This window comes from Saccharomyces eubayanus, chromosome IV (assembly GCF_001298625.1).
Source record: "Saccharomyces eubayanus strain FM1318 chromosome IV, whole genome shotgun sequence".
NCBI lineage: Eukaryota > Fungi > Ascomycota > Saccharomycetes > Saccharomycetales > Saccharomycetaceae > Saccharomyces > Saccharomyces eubayanus.
In genome coordinates, this window is record NC_030979.1 from 420,976 (window position 1) to 442,118 (window position 21,143).

The window sequence follows — 21,143 nt, forward strand, 5'->3', positions numbered from 1 at the left end:
GCGGGCCATCCGAACATTCCATTAGATACATGACAGATACGAAATGAAATAAATAAACCTATGCTAATTAAGTACCGTCAAACCATTTTGCAGTCGGGGAATAAGTTGTTTCCCAACACAGAGAGGTTTCTGAAGTCCTTGCTAGCCTTTGAGATAACTCAAAATGTGCTGATGGATCTTTCATGTTGAACGCAACTTTTCCATTTATAAGGTAACTGTCACTATTACGTATATGCTGACTTTCGTCTCTTACTTTTCCTAAGTAAATGTTATCATTATGTACGTAATTTGCGGTATTCACTATTTAACATCAATAAGAGGCAAAATACGACCGAAAGAGCGTTTTGTCAATAGAGAATAGAGCGTACTTCCGTCGTTTGGGAACAGTCTCGTTGAGAATTTTGACTAGCAGTTTCAGCCAGGGGTGAAACCTTTAAAAATCTGACTTAGGTGTTAATATTTGGATCGCGGAGAATTTTTAACAATTGGAGTAATACAATGCACAGTGCTGGTGATGATCGAACAAAGAGTGATCATACTCCGTCGGTCAGCCATCCAGACCACTCGATTATTTTGATAGATAGTGACAAGGAGGAAGACGCTTCTATCCGCGAGGCAAACTTGCCAGTGAGGTTGTATCCAGACAGAAGAGTAGGGAGACGACGTGATGCTCTGAATAGATTTATTAGATCGGATACAGCGGATGCGACTCCTCAGAGGATTAATACAACAGTACGTTCAGATTGCCCCGACACTCAAAATGATATTGATGACGTAACCATAATACGAGAAGTTGGGCGGTTTTTCGGGGATGATGGGCCCATTGATCCCTCTGCGCACTACGTTGATCTTGACCAAGAACCAGGCTCTGAAACAGTAGAAACTCCAAGAATAATACAAGTAAATAATACGAATGGGTATTTAAATGAAAATTCTAACGAGAACAATAACGATAACGATAATGATAACGATGATGGATTGACAATAGTTGAAGAGAGGACAACGCGACCTAGAATAACGCTAAATCTGCCGGGCGGAGAAAGGCTTGAGGTGAACGCAACGCCAACAGACATACCGACACGCAGGTCGTTTGAGTTTCAAGAAGACTTGGCTGCATCACGTAGGCAGCTCTTAAGAAGAAGTGCAGCACGAGCTCGTAATTTGTTTGTGGAACGGTCTGACGAAGATGATGAAAACGATGAAGAATGGACGGAAAATACCAATGACTTGCCTGAAACTATTCAAAGGGCTCGTAGAGAGAGCCATATGCGAATGAGCCGAAGGGTTGCAGAAAGACAGCATAGAATAAGAGCACAACAACAGAGGATGGTGAGTAACGACAATATGGGTACAGGTATTAGGCTGCAGTCAATCAGAGAACGGATTCAAGCGTATGTCCCAGACATTCGCAGTGCTTTTCATCATGCAGAATCACTACATGAGTTCAGGTCCATTCTACAAAATGTTGCTCCAGTTACCTTGCGAGAATGTGAGGGAGAGCTAATGGCATTATTTACTGAATTTAGAAACCAACTTTTACAAAACTGGGCTATTGATAGAGTTAGAAACACACAGGAAGAGGCTTTAAGGCTTCATCGGGAAGCATTGGAAGGACAAGAAAGAGTAGCCAGAGGAGCTTTCCATCATGGGGGGCCGTATCGTGAATCGATTTCGAGCTATCTAAACTTCAATGGTGAGGATGGCTTCTTAACTCGTCTGTGGGGTGGTCCGGTACTAAATGAAGCTGATGAAGAGCGCCACACTCAAAATATTATTGATATGATTCAAGAGAGAGAAGAACGAGAACGAGACGTGGTTATGAAGAACTTAATGAACAAGACCAAAGCCCAGCAGGATGAATTTGAAGAGAGAGCGGCAAACTTGCCTGAAGGATATAGTGCTTCATTTGATACCACACCAAAGATGAAATTAGATATCATGAAGAATGGGAAGGAAGAAACTATCACTGTTTTAGACGATGATCTGGCCAAAACCCTGGAAGATATTTCAGTATGCTGTTTATGTGGCGTAGAATTGGGTGTAGGAATACCGGACGATTTCACTGGGATGAGCCAAAAAGATCGTGGCATTTCATTTGAAGGGTTAGTATCGAGATACAAATTTCATTGCCCATACCAAACTTTAGCGAGACCGTCAGTATTGGATAGAGATTTATCAAAGCGAACATTTGTTGCATCCTGTGGCCATACATATTGCGGCAGGTGTTACGCCAGAATTGACAATGCAAAGAAGAAATCTAAATCCCCCAAAAAGAAATTGGCCGAGCTGAAAGGTTCAGCTCATCCTGATAACTATGGGCCCAAATTATGCCCCGCGGAATCGTGCAAGAAGCTGATTCGCTCAAGAGGAAGATTAAAGGAGGTTTACTTTTAATGATCAGTGTTCACAAATGCATTTCCACGATCACTTGTCATTCTATATTTGGAATTTCTTTTATTTTGTTTTCGTCACTTCTTTTGCATGGAGAGGCCCTGATACTCAAACAAGCATTTTTGGATTATTAATTATATTATTTATTTGCATAAACGTTTCAATCACGCTTATTTACGTAAGATTTAAAGATCAGAAGTGCAGTCGTGGCGTACTCATAAAATGGTGTGATATGAAGACTTTGTTTCAAAATGGGCATGTTGCCTAAATCAACATATCTAAGGTGCAGCACAAACACAGCCCTGCTAGACAGCCTGTTAAACAATCCTGGTTACCACTACTAGCTGGCTGTTGTTGAATATAGATCGGCTGTTGTGGGTTCTGTGGCTGTTGGTAGTATTGGGGTTGTTGTTGTTGTTGATAGTATTGGGGTTGCTGTTGGTAATATTGCTGCTGTTGCTGAGGCGGATAATATTGTTGGGTTTGTTGGGGAGCGAACCCTCTGGAACCAGACTCGTAACCTGGTGGTGGAGCATTTGGGCGGGAATACTGATTTAAACATGGGTGCAGGGTGAATTCAAGGACATGTTAGTAAAATGTGAATTTTAAAAGGTGAAATTGGTAAGAATTAACATACGGATTGTTTTGATGCAGAATTTCCGTAGTAATCTTGGGCAGACATGGCTTGAGTGTATGCTTAGTTTTTGGAATTCTTATGCATTTGACCCTGATATCCTTCAGGGTTTGCTTAAGTAAATACTTTGTTTATATTTCGTACTTCCCGATGCCGTTGAAAGTATCGTTTATTACGAGCGTGTCAACCCACTTACCAAGATATACCGCACTAGCAGCAGATGCTTTGAACGTTTTTACTCCACGCATTCAAGGTGATTATACGCACTAGGCTGGGCGTGAAATCGATTTTTCCCTGCTTCCTGTTACGTGGCCTGTGCGTGTTACTTTAGTGTTTTTCTTTGCAATCGCCAGCATCAAACAGTGGCTGCTTTTCCCTTATGGTCGCTTTTAGTAGAGCATGCATCCATCTGCCCTCAGTTAAGTAAATGGAAGGCTCTTTACCTGCAAAACCTGGAAGAAACAAAATGAGTCGTCAATGGTTTTTAAGCAGTTTCTGCAGCCGATGAGGTATGTTGCGTCTCCATTGCAACTGTCTTCTCTTTCTTTTTCTCCTGAACTGGTGACTCTCCCAGAAACAGCTCCACATTTGGTGGCACAAACCGCCGGCTCTTACTATGGCGCTTCACGTCAATGGCTTTCTAAATTAAGAACAGCACACATTAACGCTATTTTAATTGCTTGCAGTGGCAGTGGCTGTTCCAATAAAAAAACGCGCATAACGCGTCTCGGGGTGCCTGAGACGGAGCGTTCACGAGATTTGCATATTCATCTTCAGGGAATCATTAATCTTTAATGAACTTTGGATCAAAATAGGACGAAGTAGAAGGGAAGTTGAGTCAGAAGACCTAGCTGTCAAGTGGAATCAACTATATCATGATACTTTCCAATAAGAGAAATGCTAGAATTTTAAGCATAACGATGCTACTACTGTTATTAGTTTTCTTTATAGCACAGAATGCGAACTTTCTGGCAATAGAGACAAAGGAAGAGGAGAAGCCCCCACAGTTATTTAGTGTTGGTAGGGATAATATAGCTGGTAGATCGTCAAGGGGAACTGCTGCCGTGCCAACATCTACCACAAATAAGGGAAACTCTGAAGTAGATGAGGAGATTAACGAAATAAAGCAAAGAGTGGGACTCCAGCAGCCCGTAGCTTCGGCGGATGACAGTTTGTCTGCTATCAAGAGTGATAAAGGTACGGGAACAGGTAAAGGATTCAATGTGCAACAGGAATACTCGCTCATGTTAGATTTGGCACCGGTCATAATATTCAGTAAGAGCGTCTGTTCATATAGCAAAGGCTTAAAAGAACTGCTTGAAAGTGAATATCAATTCGTACCGAACTATTACATCATAGAACTTGACAAACATGGGCATGGTGAAGAGCTCCGAGAATACATCAAGTCCGTGACCGGTAGGGGAACGGTTCCGAACCTTTTGATCAATGGGATATCAAGAGGAGGTAGTGAAGAGATTAGGAGATTGCACTCTGAAGGTAAACTTCTAGCTTCACTGCAAGAGTGGAGCGGTGGAAAATTCACTGTCGAGCAACGTGAAAAGCCTTCAAACAATTGAAAAATCATGGAGTCAACAAAATACTATCAAATCATGGTTCTGGAAGAAAGAAAAAAACGAGTCTTCTTATGCTCGGGGCATTCTGCAAGCGTGGTAAAGTAAAACTGCCATTAAGGAAAGCACTTCTATGCCTGGCGCATTTTCGAGAAGCAAGAAAAAGGGCTCTTTATATAGCATAAAACTAAGAGCCCTCATAAATATACATACATAACTTTATGGTTGCAATATTTGAAGCAATAAATGCCTCTTTACAGTTTTTCTTTTACTGCATGAATTCAACTTTCTCGAATGTACACAGCTTTTCTCTGTATGCTGGGTATAAAAAATAAACTTGCGATGTGCGCGTTCCATAGTAGTCCCAGACCGACTTGTATCTTTTCCGTTTGTAAATAAATGATTGAACAATAATTTAGCGAATATATATTACGAAGAGTAATCAGGGAAGAAAAGTGTCTATATAGAAATATACAACTATGAAAGTCAAAATAAAGCAAGTGCACAGCGTGTTTGCTTGGTCGTGGCACATTCCGCGTATCTCCGATGAAAATGAGTCTAATGGAGTTACAAATGAAAATGATGAGGATGAAGATGTTTGTGGTATATGTCGTGCCAGTTACAACGGTACATGCCCAAGCTGTAAATTTCCAGGCGACCAGTGCCCTTTAGTGATTGGGGTATGCAACCACAACTTCCATGACCACTGTATATATCGATGGCTAGACACCTCAAATTCTAAAGGACTGTGTCCGATGTGTAGACAAGTGTTCCAGCTGCAAAAAGGTTTAGCAATCAACGATGCGCATATCAGAAAATTCGTTGAGGTAGTTTCAAGAAGAAGAGAAGAGATGATAGAAGAGGGCGTGGCGGAAGATTTTGTGGACTTCGATGAACCGATACGGCAAAATACAGATAGCGCAATAGACAGACAACAAGTTGATACTGTCCTGGATGAAGACTTTTTGTTACGGTAAAGTGAACTAGCTCTTGAGTATAGGTGCTCATGTTCCACCCGCGTCCCTTCTTTGCTAAAGGCTATTAACGCTGTTTATATATAAATGTAAATATAATATTGATTATCTTGTTATGTTGCAACTGACCTAAGGAATTCTAAAACATGATCCTTTCTTGTCGGTGGATGAATTTATCATATAATTACTCATTGAAAGTCAAACAAGTTTAAAAAAAAAACAGAATCGAATAGCGATGAAACTATTCATAGTCATAATTATAGCGATTCAAGATTCTGTGTTTCTATATAAAAAATATAATGCTTCCAGTCGGATTTGAACCGACGATCTCCACATTACTAGTGTGGCGCCTTACCAACTTGGCCATAGAAGCTTGGTAAGTGATTGAATGTCGATATTAAATTGATATAAGTACTCAAAATAGAAACTGAACTGAAATGATGAAATACAGGTCAACTAGCATTATCAATGACTGACTAGGCCTGAAACAAGCTATGCCCGAAATAAACTAAGACCCACTACGAGAAGCAGTTGATCAAAACTGACTTATTTTTGAATAGCAAGGTTGTATAGTCTCAGTTAAACTGTCTGTATAAGATAAGGGATCTTAAACTTCCTTAAACGTCTCAGTGAGTTAGCTACGTGACAACGAACCGAAGAAAAAATTTCTGTAGTGTGAAGGCGGAGGCCGAAGTTTATTTTCTCTGTGAAAATTAAATACATACTCTAATAACCATTTAAATTGTATGATGATCTTTGGGATTCCATTGTTTCTTAATGTTATAATAWTACGTATATAGATTATACTAGAGATTCTYCTCATGAATTTAGGAATCCACAGAAAGGAATCAATAMTTTTGCATAATATTATAAATGATTCTGTTCCTCTTTTTATATGTTGTCATTCATTGATCCTATTACAATATCAATCCTTGCGCTTCAGCTTCCATTAATTTCGACGACACTTTGAATCTTAACTTACTGGTCTTGTAGTTTATGTCATCTTTTAACACCGTATATATTAGTAATAGATGGACAATAGTTGAATCTTGTTCCAACAGTCTCATAAGTATATGATTTTAATTTCAGAAGACTTTTTTTTCGAGATTCTCGTCTGGGTACATTTAAAGCCTTGTATTGTATTTGGGAAGTAGCACTCTATTTTTACCGATTCTGAACGCGGATTCAAATAGTTCCTTGAGTATAAAGTCTACTTTACCGTACATGAAACTGTATTAGAAAAGTAAGAATTAGCAGCTTTTTTCGAAATATGAGCAAGAAATTGGAACCTTGTGATCGAAGACGTAATTACTTCACGCAATAGTTTAACCACTCATATGAATCTTTTTACGGTGAATCCCTTAACAATAAATCAAGAGTACTTGCCAAGTGCCCTAGTCTACGCTCGGCTTTGAAACTATGTAGCTTTAAACTCAAAAAGGTTTCATGATGACCTTTACCATTTTGCCGAAAAGATAAATCTGTTTAACTAAAATTTATGGGTTGACGGTTATGCGTAGCGTCAGAAAACACATCTACCACACAAATAAAGAGAATAAGTAAAAAGGGATAAACTTTCCTGAAGTATATGCTTCGGCTCGTTTTTGAAGTTAAAAAGAAAATAGAATCGACCTGGGTTTAGTGTCCGGTATAAGCAGATTTTAGAAGTTAGAAGATGAACAACTATTAAGCATGAAAAAAGAGGTGTAGCAACTTTGTATGCTGTTCCAAGGAGAAGCAACTTTCAGCAACCCATAAAAGGTAACTGATAAGCACATTTCCCTTTGTTTTGTGATGAATCCAATAGCAGAACCGTCCCGAATTTCATCGGTAATAATGCGCCACATATGAAAGAATTGTGACTGGTTTGGAGAGATGCAGACTCCTAATCTATCCTCAGTATCCTCCGTGTTATCATATTGTTCTTCTTTGAAACCATGACCTTTGAATTTATAAAAATATGTATATTTATACCCACTACATACCACATACCACAAAACAATGCAAGATCCTTATTGCTCCCATACATCTTCTCTTGAATGGAATTAAGTGTCACTTGTTGGAATTATTATTGGAGTGAATAACGGGAAACTGGTACTCTTTTTCTGCTGGAAGAGTGTAGCGAGCAAGAGGAAAGCCACCTGCAAATAGCCGCCGATGTCAGAAGTGACTTCATTAAGGAAATAGTACAATGAGGAAAAAACTGCACCCTCTAGATTTGGTACCAGGAAGTCATTAGTGGAAACAAGACAGTATGGTTGCATTATAATGTATATATATATATATATATTATAAACCTTCTAAAATACTGTATAATTCCGGAATTAAGTCATCCTGGAAAAGAGCGTCAAGTTCAGGATCGCCGGTGGTCAAATTCGAAGACACAGAGATTGAATGAAGCAGTAGTCCTAAGGAATCGATGTTGTTGTCCAGCGCGTGCTGGATTTCTTCTTCTGATTTGCTTTCCTTGTCTTCGATGGGGGAACAATAATATTTACCAATATACGGGATAATTAAAAGTGTCTGGAAGATAATAGGGACGTGCATCACAATGGGCGAGAAATGCTTTCCTTAGGTCGTGAGAGTATCAAAACAGTTTATGTGTACTGCAATTATTGATAGTCTTAGTGCACTTATACTTTGTGAAGTTATTTTTAGGGGTGCCTTCGGGGACCCTGTCGGCTTCCTTTTGTTCAGTTCAACACATTTACTTGTGAAAAATAAAGTGTGTACGTTTTACAGGACTAGCCGCCGAAGTGTTTATTTCGAAGTGAGAATTAACACTGATGCAAGCGCCAAACATAGAGAGAGTAGCTGTATGTGTTAATCGTTTCATCAATTTGGCTGTCCTCATTTATAAATGATAAAATCATCAGCTCTAAAGAAATGTATATGTAGAATTCTTATAGCATAAAATTAAATGCCTCAGCCGTAGCTGATCAAGTTGAAAAATGAATTGGATAGAACCACCTGCTATCCCACCGCATCTTTTGCTTGAGCTGTTGCTCCTCGTGATATATAAATAATCTCGTGCTTTCGGATCCCATCGCATCACTTCTCAGCGAAACCTCGGAAACTTAAAAGTCCGTGTAAGCGAGGTCAATGGGATTTTACCAGCTAGCATTTTAAGCAAGTCTGGATGTAGTGGGTTATGGAGTGTTGTAATTTTGGCCAATAGTATATTGGGACAATTTTCCCGAATGTTACTGTAACACAAAAATGTTCTCCAAATAGGGTGTGATCATGGGAGAGAGTCATGATTGAATTCTGTCGTTTTTCTGGGACTGCTATGCGGTCTTGGTAGTATACTATCTGATAGGGAATAATGCGTACGAAAAATCTCCGACAATAGAAACTTCTTTTGGTAACTTCGGAAAGCGGACATATCCTAGGGATTGATGTTGTGTTGCGTCTGTTCTTTCATATGAATCAGCGTAGCATAACAGGGCGGCTCGTAATTGCAGTCAGTTATCCAGTTCTCTGGGCCGATTGGACTAGGTGTTTTGGGGGGTTATGGTAAGCACGGCACGGTATATTGTATCTGCGACATTCTTGGGTCCAGCCAGATATTTGAGGGTAAAGTCGTAAGTAGCTAGGTGTTCTAGCCAGCACTGGGCACGGGTTCGTTTTTGTTCTACAATGGCAGTAGACTGGCGTGGCCTGTTCGTAATGTAAAATGCTCCGTGAGCATATATCGAAGTGGTGAAGTGCTTTTATGGTGCCAGGCAGTTTTAATTTACCGGCAGGGTAGTTTTTTCTGAATACCTTCTAAGGATTTAGAAAATGACCAACGACACCAACGAGTTTATTTTTTTTTATTGAAAAGTAAAGATATGATATTTTCTTGTTTTTTATTTATAAATATTTATATATATATATATATACATATGTACCTATACTTGAAGAGACGAATATCCATCACTATCTATTTCTTCAATGTCGAAGTATGCAGGGTGACAAGTTCCAAAATAGTTGAAGTGCTGCATTAATTGTTCTTCACTGGCCCTGTGCCCTAGTACAGCATATTGTCCGTGAGTTCTTACGATTACTGTCACGTTACCCAGCGCACTTTTAACGCAATTGATTATTGCTGACACCTTTGAACTGCCGACCTCGTTGATTTCTGGACTTGCTTGTTGATATAATACGGTATATCCATTTAAACTACCTGAACTGGCTTGGTCAATTGTAGTTTTGCTGAGACGGTAACTTCACCTTGGCTTAGACCACCACTCTATCCGCAAAATAACTTGAAGGCAGTAGTGAATCGACCGTAACTATCATGTGTATAATTGCTAATAACGAGTTCACTCTAAAGTTTTCTTGATAAAACTAAGATAATTCTTATGATTGAGTAGTGAGTGCAAAAGACAGGGTGTATGTTCTGGGGTCACCGCGATTACCAGCGGGTCTAGTTTTAACATAATTGATGCTTTCTGGATGATCAGCTTTGAGTTCCAGGGTGAAGGGAGTTCTGTTCAGTGTTCAGGATTGTGTACTGGAGCTTTAGATAGCGGCGCTACCAGGTGTTGTATTACAGGTAGGTAATACCGGGATGTTCTGGCAATCCTGACGATCTCAGGGAAGTGACTTGTTACTGAACTATTGATCGACTTGATTTACCGTATGTTACTTATCTTATATACTCTATATATTGACCTGTAAAATTGTATGATGATTTTTGGGATTCCTTTATTCTTAATGTTATAATATTATGTATATAGATTATACTAGAGACTCTCCTCTTGGATTTTAGAAATCCACAAAAAGAGTTTTACAAGTTTGCATGATATGATTCAGCTCCTCTTCTCCATGTTCTTGTTCATTGACCTACTACAATATCAACCATTGCGCTTTAGCTTCCGTTAATTTCGATGACAATTTGAATCTTGTTTTCCTGGTCTTATAACTTAAGTCATCTTTTGACACAGTATATAATAGTAATAGATGGATGATAGTATAATCTTGTTTCAAAACTATATAAGATCTGAATCTAACTAATGGGTGGAAGCGCAGAATTTCGGATCTAATCTAAATTGTTCGTGTATATTTTGAGTGTTTCATTTGAGAAAAGGCCACGTTCTAAAATAAAATGAAAAATGTGGTAGTGACATCTTGCATGACATATATTGGTTTTGATAATTAGTAGTTTAGTAAGTTGTAATAATTATGAATAAGCAGTTCTTCCTTATTATTATATAAGAGAGATATATAAAACACACGCTGATTGGTTATATAWAACCTAATGGTTCAAATATGGTTTAGGCATTATTAATGAGTTATCAGTTATAGCTCATCTGCTTATATACTAATTCCTGATCAATTGATAGATCTTTAATCTTATCTTCACTAATTACCAGATTTAGTAATTTGTATCATGATGGAACACTGTATATAAATAGTAGTAATATAATATTACTATTATTCTGATTTCAGATTTTGTCCCATATTGATGAATGAGTGTCTGAATACAACTATTCCAACAGTTGGTTCATTTTAGCGTGTTTTCGTTGCGAGTTGGTAGATTTGTAGCTTGGCTAGAAATATGTTTTGGTAATATTAAGGCGCCTCATTCTAACATAGTACAAGGCAACTTGGCCGAGTGGTTAAGGCGAAAGATTAGAAATCTTTTGGGCTCTGCCCGCGCAGGTTCAAATCCTGCAGTTGTCGTTATTTTTTGTTTTTTCTAGCAATTTTATGTTGGAACTACGGGTAACCGTTCATCAATCATTTTTCCCCGGTGGCAAAATGTACCAGTTTTTTGCATTAAGAGTTCCATGTCAATAGAAATAAAGTATATCAAACATTAACACGGAGTCAAGAAAGACCAAAAAGGGCCAGTGTTTATATCAGAATATAAAATGGGTCAAGGTGTATCATCAGGACAAGACAAAAAGAAAAAGAAGGGCTCTAATCAAAAACCCAAATATGAACCGCCTGTTCAATCAAAATTTGGTCGTAAAAAAAGAAAAGGAGGTCCAGCTACAGCTGAGAAATTGCCCAATATATATCCAAGCACTCGTTGTAAATTAAAGCTTCTAAGGATGGAACGAATTAAGGACCATTTGTTACTAGAAGAAGAATTCGTCTCTAACTCTGAAATTTTGAAACCGTTTGAGAAAAAGCAAGAGGAGGAAAAGAAGCAATTGGAAGAAATACGTGGAAACCCATTGAGCATCGGGACCCTAGAAGAAATCATAGATGACGATCATGCGATAGTAACAAGTCCAACCATGCCAGATTATTACGTATCTATCTTATCCTTTGTCGACAAAGAATTACTAGAGCCTGGTTGTTCGGTACTGTTGCATCATAAAACTATGTCCATTGTAGGCGTTTTACAAGACGATGCTGATCCAATGGTTTCGGTGATGAAAATGGATAAGTCACCAACAGAATCATACAGTGATATCGGTGGTTTAGAAGCTCAAATTCAAGAAATAAAGGAATCCGTGGAATTACCATTAACTCACCCAGAATTATACGAAGAGATGGGTATCAAACCTCCTAAGGGTGTGATTCTTTACGGTGCTCCAGGTACAGGTAAAACACTGCTTGCAAAAGCTGTTGCAAATCAGACATCTGCAACATTCTTAAGAATTGTCGGCTCTGAGTTGATCCAAAAATATTTAGGAGATGGACCCAGGTTATGTAGGCAAATTTTTAAAGTAGCCGGTGAAAATGCTCCAAGTATTGTCTTCATTGATGAAATCGATGCTATCGGTACCAAGAGATACGATTCCAACAGTGGTGGTGAAAAAGAAATTCAAAGAACCATGTTGGAATTGTTAAATCAGCTGGATGGGTTTGACGATAGAGGTGATGTAAAGGTCATTATGGCTACTAATAAGATCGAGACACTAGATCCAGCATTGATTAGACCTGGTAGAATCGATCGTAAGATTCTATTTGAAAATCCAGATCTGAGTACTAAGAGGAAGATTCTAGGAATTCATACTTCAAAGATGAATCTGAGTGAGGATGTTAATCTTGAAACATTGGTAACGACAAAGGACGATTTATCAGGTGCAGATATCCAAGCTATGTGTACGGAAGCAGGTTTATTAGCTCTTAGAGAAAGAAGAATGCAAGTCACTGCAGAGGACTTCAAACAAGCTAAGGAAAGAGTCATGAAGAATAAGGTTGAAGAGAATCTAGAAGGTTTATACTTGTGATGCACATATACACTGCTTCTATAATAGATTTACATATATAGATCACATTTCAAAACTACAAATTACATCATAAACACTCCTTGTCACGTGTAAAATTTGCTTCAAAAAAAAGAACACACGTAAGTAAGATGGCGGCGCGGTCTTCGCGAATTCTTCCCGCAAAGGAAAAAAAAAGAAACCAGTTAGAAATGCCAAGTAGAAATATGATCCTACCTTTGACGTATACTGCGCTAAAAAACCAGGAGTGTATTTGCAAGGTGAAGTATCGTAAAGGGCATATATTTGTTTTATTAGGGTAGTTTTGTTTGTAATTCAATCTTTTGACTGATATAGTTACTTCAAGATTTCGTCCAAGATCACAAGCTATTTTTAAACAGCAGAGTCCAGAACGTAACAGATTTGTTGAAACCACAGAAACTCGTTCATTTTCAGCGTTTTTGGCATTGAATTGGACCGTTAGAAGTAAAATTGACTAAAGGCAAACCGAATTTCATTATTAACTTAATTCACGGGATTTTCCACATCTCTACTTTTTCCTACACGTTTTAAGCACTGCATTCGTCCATTAAAACCCGCTAATAATGAGCAACGATTCTGAAACTTTAGAAGGAGCTGAAACACCCTATGACATAAGTTATAGAGTTGGTGTAGCGGAAAATAAAAACTCTAAGTTCCGTAGAACGATGGAAGATGTTCATACATACGTTAAAAACTTCGCATCAAGATTAGATTGGGGCTATTTTGCGGTATTCGACGGGCACGCAGGTATTCAAGCCTCGAAATGGTGTGGTAAGCATCTTCATACAATTATAGAACAAAACATTTTAGCCGATGAAGCACGAGATGTTAGGGATGTATTGAATGATTCATTCCTTACCATTGATAAAGAAATCAATACTAAGCTTTTAGGAAATAGTGGCTGTACTGCTGCAGTTTGTGTAATACGTTGGGAGTTGCCCGATGCAGCTTCCAAAGATTCAATGGATTTAACTCAGCATCAAAGAAAGTTATATACGGCAAATGTTGGCGACTCTCGAATAGTACTATTTAGAAATGGGAACAGCATAAGATTGACGTATGATCACAAGGCATCTGACTCCTTGGAAATGCAAAGAGTTGAACAGGCAGGCGGACTAATAATGAAAAGTCGTGTAAATGGTATGCTAGCGGTAACGAGATCACTAGGCGATAAATTTTTCGATACTTTGGTAGTAGGAAGCCCATTTACAACCAGCGTGGAAATAACTTCTGAGGATAAATTTTTGATTTTAGCATGCGATGGATTATGGGATGTTATTGATGATCAAGATGCATGTGAACTAATTAAGGACATTAATGAGCCTAACGAAGCTGCGAAAGTTTTGGTTAGATATGCTTTGGAGAATGGCACAACAGATAATGTGACAGTAATGGTTGTCTTCCTTTAAAGATTCCTTTGGCCACGGAAAATAAAAAAAAAGTGCATATATAGAGGAATATTCAATGGTTATGTATATGTGTATGCGTATGTACAGACCTGTTGAATCTCTCGCATTCACTCCTTCTATATGATAACTAAGGTTTTGGCGTTGTAACATTATTATTTTCCATTCGGTATAAGGTAATCGTCAAGGTAATCGCCAAACAGAGAAGGAGAAAGAAAAATGATCATTAACTAAGAACATATATGCCCTTTATACTGTCATAGATATTGCAAAACTGAATATGTAGGATGATCTATGATAAAGTAAATAATAATAGAATATAACTATATACTGAAGCCACCAAGGTCCAACTCGCCATTATCCCCTGTTGTTGACCAGTCGATATTCAAGTCGTTGAAATCATTTAATGTCAAATATTCATCACCGTTGTCAGCTGGAGGGGGGTTATCTCCAGTATTGGGGACGTTTGCTGTCTGTAAGTCACTACTGCCTATATTGTTTCCATTGTTACTGGTGTTATTGTTGTCATTGCTGTTGTTGTTATTGTTGTCGTTGTTGTTGTTGTCGTTATCGTTGTTGTTGCTATTGTTGCTATTGTTGCTGTTAATGTTAATGTTATTATTCTTGTTGCTATTGCTACTGGTATTTGTGCTCATATTATTATTAGCGGAGGGTATGTTAATATCATTGTTAGTATTAGATAAATTACTATCTTCAAGACCCTTTGTACCATTCGCTGGTGCATTGAAGGCTGTTGAGTCGAAAGCCGCATTATCGAGTCCTGAAAACATCGAAATGTCCATGGAATTTAAATCATTAAACATTGCATCCGAAGGCTGCCCTTGCTGACCCTGACTCTGAGTAGCGGCTACAGGGGAGAAATTGGTGCCACTAGTAGGAGCATTATTTGTGTTTTCACTTTGTATTTGGTTAGAGGGTTGGAGAGATCCATGTTCTTGGTTATTTTGCCTCCTATGGTTGGTACCTACTGCGCTTGAAGGTGCTGCTGCGGAAAAATCAAGGCCGAGACCATCGCTCTCCTTTGGATTTTGCTGCTGCTTCAGCTGTTGTTGTTGTTGTTGTTGTTGTTGTTGGGAAGCTTCTTCTAGTTCATGACGTTTCTTCAATTCTTCTTGCTCTTTAAGTTTTCTCAGATTTTCCTCCTCAGCCTTTCTCATTTCAGCTTCTTCCCTTTCCTTTTCCTTCTCTCTTCCTAGTGCTGTGAGAGTCTTTACGTATGAAGAGCTCTGATTCAAAGAAGTCTCTAAATCATCCAGAATTCCGTGAAATAATTTGACTTTTTCTTTTAACAATTTTTGTTGAGATTGACTAAAACCATTAACAAGGTAAGAATCTAACTGTACATTTTTCAATTGCTGTTGCATCATCATTTCTGCTCCAACTTTCAAGATATCATCAAAACAAACGGTAAGCTTGTTCTTATATGTCGTTGTCTTTGTACTTTTTCCTTGTTCTAGTGAACTAGATGTATGAACGGATGGAACCGGAGTATTTTGCACTACCATTGCTTTACGGTGTTTGTTTTATGYAGTGAGGTTTCCCTTTAGTCGTTAGAAYTTGCTTGTAAATACACCAAGTATTGAGATGCTGATGAACTTTCTAACATTTCTGATCCCGCTTTGAAATTTCTTATTGTCATCGAATCATCTAGCCGTCTTTAACGTTGAGCGGGTAATAGCTCATTCCGGCTACTGAGGCGTTATTTCCCTATGGTGGAATAGCAATCGACACAAGATTTGAACACCAGGTTGAGTGTCCCATGACATAGTATGTGACAGCCTGGCGGCTTCAATCGTCATCGTATCGCCCGTTAGCCTTTACCACTGCATATATACTAAAGGCACGCCGCATATGATAAGCTATTGGGTAACTGGGCCTCGAATTGTAGCGCAGAGAGCTGGTAACGCTTAATGAGTGCGATTAGTATATGTAAGAATTGCTGTCGCGACGACCATGAACCTAATAACTTGCTGGTAGTGCATTGTTTGTATGGCATATAGCGTGCTTGCTTAATCTTGTCGCCTTTGACGAATGCTGATGCCCCGGCCAATCAAAGCGCATTTTGAGGCCGTCTAGGAAGGGGCCGCCTCATCAATGAAGAAGTCCAAGTCAATTTAAACAGTAGGACTCAATTAAGCACTGTAAACTCTCACCAATAAAACAAATTAAAGTTCGGTTGTGAAGGTTCAAGTGCAGGCATAAAGGTAAAGAAATGTTGCGTTCGACTGTTGGCAAAAGCACCCTAAGATCATTGAATTTCGTTGCTAAGCGTGCATATGCTGAAGCTGCCGCTGCAACATCAAGTTTGAAATTGCAATTTGCATTACCACATGAAACTTTATATAGTGGCTCTGAAGTGACTCAAGTAAATCTGCCTGCTAAATCAGGACGTATTGGTGTTTTGGCCAACCACGTTCCTACTGTTGAACAGTTGCAACCAGGTGTCGTTGAAGTTATGGAAGGATCCAAGTCCAAGAAATTCTTCATATCTGGTGGCTTTGCGACAGTTCAACCAGACTCACAATTGTGTGTGACTGCCATTGAAGCTTTCCCATTGGAATCCTTTTCACAAGAGAATATAAAAAACTTACTAACAGAGGCCAAGAAAAATGCAAGTTCATCAGATGCTAGAGAAGCCGCAGAAGCTGCAATCCAAATAGAAGTTTTAGAAGGCCTACAATCTGTGTTGAAGTAAAGTTTTCTACATTACTCTTCCAAAACACAATGTACATTTTCTAAAAATAAGCGATCCGCTTGGGTGAATGAGGCGAAAACTGTTGCTTATTTTTCTGCAAGGGCTTGCGATTTTTCTTTTGGCTTATGTCACGAATTATTCAGAAAAACCATTTATTAATGTATATAACAGATATTTTTTATTATTTTATATTCAAAACAAAAAACAGAAGACAAAAAAAAATCAACATATATTTTTACATCCTATGTCTACAATGAAACACTTCTTCTTGCAAAAATGCCGTGGAGATATTTAGTCTCATTACTCTTTTGTATTTACGTTTAGTTCCCGATAATTGAAGCCTGTATAACCTTCTGCTCCTTTACCGTCACAAAAAATAATTTTTAGTTTACTAAAGGTCAATTGAAACATGCGTTTTCCGTCATCTATGCTTTCCTTAAATCTGCAGAGTTTAATGGAATAGAGATGAAGAGTACTATGCTGATATTATTACCGAACAAGAGAGGATTGGTTACCTTACACCAAGACCAAATGTTTAATCACAACGTTATGGAATAGAAAACATTAAAGAAATTACTATAACAAGGCACGCTTGGTAAGGATGAAGGAATATTACTAACCATCTCAAAGAAATGTTTATTTACAGTTACTCAGTCCGAATGCAAAAGATTTTTATACTCGCATTTATGTGTTTAGTAATTAGTGAATTATGAAGAAAAGCCAATCGTATTTTGTAAGCAATACAATAATTTCAATAGTTTAAACTCCGTAGTGTAACTATTTTTCGTCACCTATTATTTTTCAAACGCGTGTCTAATAAGTACGAAATCCATGTTTTTCGCGTTTGAAAAATATGCTAAACAAATAGCTCGAGAAAATACGCGTCGAAAAAAAAATCGCGTCTTTTTCAGCTTACTATTCCTTATATACGTACACTATAGAACCTGATATTAGTATTCGTATAAATATGTATATATATATGTATATTTCTAGGAAAAAACATCATATGCTGTTTTAAATTTGCTTAAAATACACCGAAGAGATTTTTTTATTTCAACGAACAGATTTGATAGAAAACAGAGACGGTTCAGGAAGAATCTATAACAAAAAAGAACAAATAAACTAGAAAAGTACACTCAATTGCTTAATTTTCTATACAAAAACAACATAACAATGGCTACAGAAAACCCCCAACGTCTCACAGTTTTGAAACTGGCCACCAATAAAGGTCCATTAGCTCAAATATGGCTTGCCTCAAATATGTCAAATATATCGAGAGGTTCCGCCATTCAAACTCATATTGCTGAATCAGCAAAAGAAATTGCAAAGGCCTCCGGTTATGGTGATGAAACAGAAAACGTAGAACACATCACTCTACGAACCTCAGGTGAATTATTACAAGGTATCGTTCGCGTGTATTCTAAGCAAGCCACTTTCTTACTTACAGATATTAAGGATACATTAACAAAGATCAGCACCTTATTTAAAACAAATCAGGGAGTGCATGTTACAGTGAGCAGGCTAAATACTGTCACGAGGGTTGACCAATTGATTTTAGAAGATGCGGTGACAGAAAGAGAAGTTTTAGTTACTCCTGGGTTGGAATTCTTAGATGACACTACAATACCTGTAGGATTAATGGCGCAAGAAAATTCAATGGAAAGAAAAGTACAAGGTGCTGCCCCTTGGGATACATCACTGGAGGTTGGGAGAAGATTCAACCCAGACGAAGACCTTGAGCATAATCACATGTCTAGTATGGACCTTGATTTCGATATCGAAGAAGGCCCAATGACTTCAAAATCATGGGAAGAAGGAACAAGACAGAGTTCACATAATTTTGGTGCACATGAAAATTTTATACAAGATGACGATTTTCCTCTTGGTGATGCTGCAAACGTCGATTGGGATCTGGGGATTACTGAAAACAATGGTCAAAGCGATAATAGTGACGATCATTCCGTTGAGCAAGGTAGAAGGGTCGATGGGTCGATGATGTCTGAAGAACCTACAGACTTTAATTTTAACTTAGAAATYGAAAAGGATGCACCCATGGATGACATGGATTTATCGACAGATTCCCTATTAGAACCACAGCAGTCCAAACAAATTAGAAGAAGAAGAAATTCCCAGTTATTAAATACAAAAAATATTCAGCTCGATGAAGAAACAGAAAATTCGGAAAGTCCGACTTCTTCCAACAATTACAACCAACAAGGATCAAGTAATTCACTCACAGCTCAACGTGTCAATATAACAACTAAAAGACTATGGAGTGAACTCGCCGAAAACATGGCTTACTTACCGGATTCAATCTTTAAGAACTTTTTATCATACAATTCTCTAAAGAAAAGAAAAGTACAAAATATAATAGAAGGGTCAATTGAAGAACCTGAGCTAAACATGTCATTGGACCTCAATGAAGATGTAATCAGCAACGCGGCCGTAAGCGATGGTAGTTTCAATGATTTGAATGAGGATGTTGCTGGCTTTGAGCCGATTGACGCTGATTTAAGTGAAGCTCCTTTCCTAGAAGAAGATCTTGCCAGTACAAATACGGGAAGCGTAGAAACCACTACACAAACGGAAAAAGTCCGCCTAGTGTCTGGTGAAGTGGCTTCTAAAGCTACCGTTCAAATGGCGGAGATTTTAAGAAGAGAAATAACTGCAGAGAAAGAAGTGATGTTTACAAATGTTTTGAGACACCAGCTAAATACTTCTTCAGAAAATATTACTAGAAGAGAAGCCAGTAAAGGATTTTTCGATATTTTATCCCTTGCTACAGAGGGATGCGTTGATTTGAACCAAAAAGAAACGTTTGGCAATATCATGATAGACGCCAAACCAGCTCTATTTGAAAGATTCATTACTGCTTAAAGTTGTACTTTGAGCGGACATAAATGTTTTGTAGTCAAAACAGCGGATGTATTAGTATATAACAAAGACTTTGATATATAATGTTGTCTATTTTTAAGATCAATATTCACGGAAGACAATAGCCACAAGTGTATGTGCTGAAGCTACCAGTGCTCACAGAGCTTTGCGACTATATACTCGGTATATAGAATTTATCATAGTTCGAAGGCTCAAGTGGTGAAAGATTACAAACGTTTCTCCATGCTGGCTTTTTCAGTCTGTACTTTATACAAGCCCTATGAAACAGCTGAAATTTTAGATCTAAACCTTAACATTGAAAGAAAGGTCCATTGTAAGTACTATATACCGACAAACTTACATATTCTTATACAACCTGGTAAAAAAGCCCACATCTAGAAAGTTTTCCAGGCCAAACGATCTTTATTCTTACGGGGCTTTGGCACAATAGCAGCCAGAGGAAACCTTTAGCATTTAAAAAAGACCCAAGCTATAACTTAATATACAAAACACCGCAGTTGAACGGTTTCTGTACTAAAGTAACCAAAAGTCTTATGTTACTTTAATGAAAATAGAAAGGGAAAAGGAAGACGACGTCTTGGACACCTAGTTAGAGGCAATCAGCGCTTCTTCTTCACCCTCTTTAATCTCATCTACTTTCGTGGGTGACTTTTCTTCGTTGTTTTTTATCTTTTGTTCACTTTCTTCTTTATCGTCATCTGCATCTGTACTAGATATTTTCTTATTGTATACTTCCATTTCCATCTGGTATCTTTCTCTATCTTCGCTATAGAGTTTATAGTACGGTTTCCTATCCTGTTCGTTGAGATTTTTCCAACCCTCAGCCAAATCTCTTGTCACGTCAAGAGACCCATTCTGCCTGATCCTCTCTTTGTTCATTTCACAATATAACAAATAAGCATTTGTAGGTCTCTTGGGCATATTTGGATCCCTTTCCTTTACTTTATGTCTTTTGGTTTTCGATTTTCGGAAAGGTTTTGTCAACAGTTCCTGCTTGAATGAGGCCAGAGTTGGCAATGGATCTTCGCAATTTAGCTCGGGATCAAGCTCTATCCTAGATTCCAACCTTTCCAATAAAACGCCGTACTCCAATTTAAGTCTTTTAACTGAAAGCCGTGATCTTTGGATTGCAAGTCCAAGCACCACATTCTGATCTTTCAATTCTTCAAGTCTGTGCTTTTTTTCGTCAGCTGACATTTCCTATTTGTTCTTATCACTTATGTATTTGTCGCTTCTGATACAGTGCAAGCTTGTAGAACGATACAGTATATATGTCTGCGGTAATCATATATTTTAATTGAAACCCTTCCTTTCTCAAAAGAAAAACTTTTTTCTAGGGAAAATGGAGAACCGTCGGCTCCTT

The 21,143-nt window shown here is 38.2% G+C and overlaps 10 protein-coding genes and 2 non-coding genes across 12 annotated transcripts; 8 read left to right on the top strand and 4 right to left on the bottom strand.

The window, feature by feature from the left end:
• Positions 1-498: 498 nt before the first annotated feature.
• SLX5 (SUMO-targeted ubiquitin ligase complex subunit SLX5) lies at positions 499-2,394 on the top strand (the record flags this gene model as incomplete). Its single annotated transcript, XM_018364254.1, has 1 exon — positions 499-2,394. The coding sequence occupies one exon, from the start codon at positions 499-501 to the stop codon at positions 2,392-2,394; it is 1,896 nt and encodes a 631-aa protein (XP_018223055.1).
• A 1,506-nt stretch (positions 2,395-3,900) lies between these two features.
• GRX6 (glutathione-disulfide reductase GRX6) lies at positions 3,901-4,602 on the top strand (the record flags this gene model as incomplete). The annotated part of the gene is made up of 1 exon (XM_018364255.1): positions 3,901-4,602. The coding sequence occupies one exon, from the start codon at positions 3,901-3,903 to the stop codon at positions 4,600-4,602; it is 702 nt and encodes a 233-aa protein (XP_018223056.1).
• A 473-nt stretch (positions 4,603-5,075) lies between these two features.
• On the top strand, positions 5,076-5,573 carry APC11 (anaphase promoting complex subunit 11; the record flags this gene model as incomplete). Its single annotated transcript, XM_018364256.1, has 1 exon — positions 5,076-5,573. One exon carries the CDS (start codon positions 5,076-5,078, stop codon positions 5,571-5,573), a length of 498 nt encoding a protein of 165 aa, XP_018223057.1.
• A 297-nt stretch (positions 5,574-5,870) lies between these two features.
• On the bottom strand, positions 5,871-5,943 carry DI49_1044. The gene has a single exon. It is a non-coding gene; the product is annotated as a tRNA-Thr (tRNA).
• A 1,916-nt stretch (positions 5,944-7,859) lies between these two features.
• On the bottom strand, positions 7,860-8,117 carry DI49_1045 (uncharacterized protein; the record flags this gene model as incomplete). Its single annotated transcript, XM_018364257.1, has 1 exon — positions 7,860-8,117. One exon carries the CDS (start codon positions 8,115-8,117, stop codon positions 7,860-7,862), a length of 258 nt encoding a protein of 85 aa, XP_018223058.1.
• A 3,041-nt stretch (positions 8,118-11,158) lies between these two features.
• Positions 11,159-11,240, top strand: DI49_1046. The gene has a single exon. It is a non-coding gene; the product is annotated as a tRNA-Ser (tRNA).
• Positions 11,241-11,431: 191 nt separating this feature from the next.
• Positions 11,432-12,745, top strand: RPT2 (proteasome regulatory particle base subunit RPT2; the record flags this gene model as incomplete). Its single annotated transcript, XM_018364258.1, has 1 exon — positions 11,432-12,745. The coding sequence occupies one exon, from the start codon at positions 11,432-11,434 to the stop codon at positions 12,743-12,745; it is 1,314 nt and encodes a 437-aa protein (XP_018223059.1).
• Positions 12,746-13,326: 581 nt separating this feature from the next.
• Positions 13,327-14,172, top strand: PTC1 (type 2C protein phosphatase PTC1; the record flags this gene model as incomplete). Its single annotated transcript, XM_018364259.1, has 1 exon — positions 13,327-14,172. The coding sequence occupies one exon, from the start codon at positions 13,327-13,329 to the stop codon at positions 14,170-14,172; it is 846 nt and encodes a 281-aa protein (XP_018223060.1).
• Positions 14,173-14,492: 320 nt separating this feature from the next.
• On the bottom strand, positions 14,493-15,695 carry MED2 (Med2p; the record flags this gene model as incomplete). The annotated part of the gene is made up of 1 exon (XM_018364260.1): positions 14,493-15,695. The coding sequence occupies one exon, from the start codon at positions 15,693-15,695 to the stop codon at positions 14,493-14,495; it is 1,203 nt and encodes a 400-aa protein (XP_018223061.1).
• A 707-nt stretch (positions 15,696-16,402) lies between these two features.
• ATP16 (F1F0 ATP synthase subunit delta) lies at positions 16,403-16,885 on the top strand (the record flags this gene model as incomplete). Its single annotated transcript, XM_018364261.1, has 1 exon — positions 16,403-16,885. One exon carries the CDS (start codon positions 16,403-16,405, stop codon positions 16,883-16,885), a length of 483 nt encoding a protein of 160 aa, XP_018223062.1.
• A 1,173-nt stretch (positions 16,886-18,058) lies between these two features.
• MCD1 (kleisin alpha) lies at positions 18,059-19,762 on the top strand (the record flags this gene model as incomplete). The annotated part of the gene is made up of 1 exon (XM_018364262.1): positions 18,059-19,762. The coding sequence occupies one exon, from the start codon at positions 18,059-18,061 to the stop codon at positions 19,760-19,762; it is 1,704 nt and encodes a 567-aa protein (XP_018223063.1).
• Positions 19,763-20,365: 603 nt separating this feature from the next.
• Positions 20,366-20,977, bottom strand: NHP10 (Nhp10p; the record flags this gene model as incomplete). The annotated part of the gene is made up of 1 exon (XM_018364263.1): positions 20,366-20,977. One exon carries the CDS (start codon positions 20,975-20,977, stop codon positions 20,366-20,368), a length of 612 nt encoding a protein of 203 aa, XP_018223064.1.
• Between the last annotated feature and the right edge of the window lie 166 nt (positions 20,978-21,143).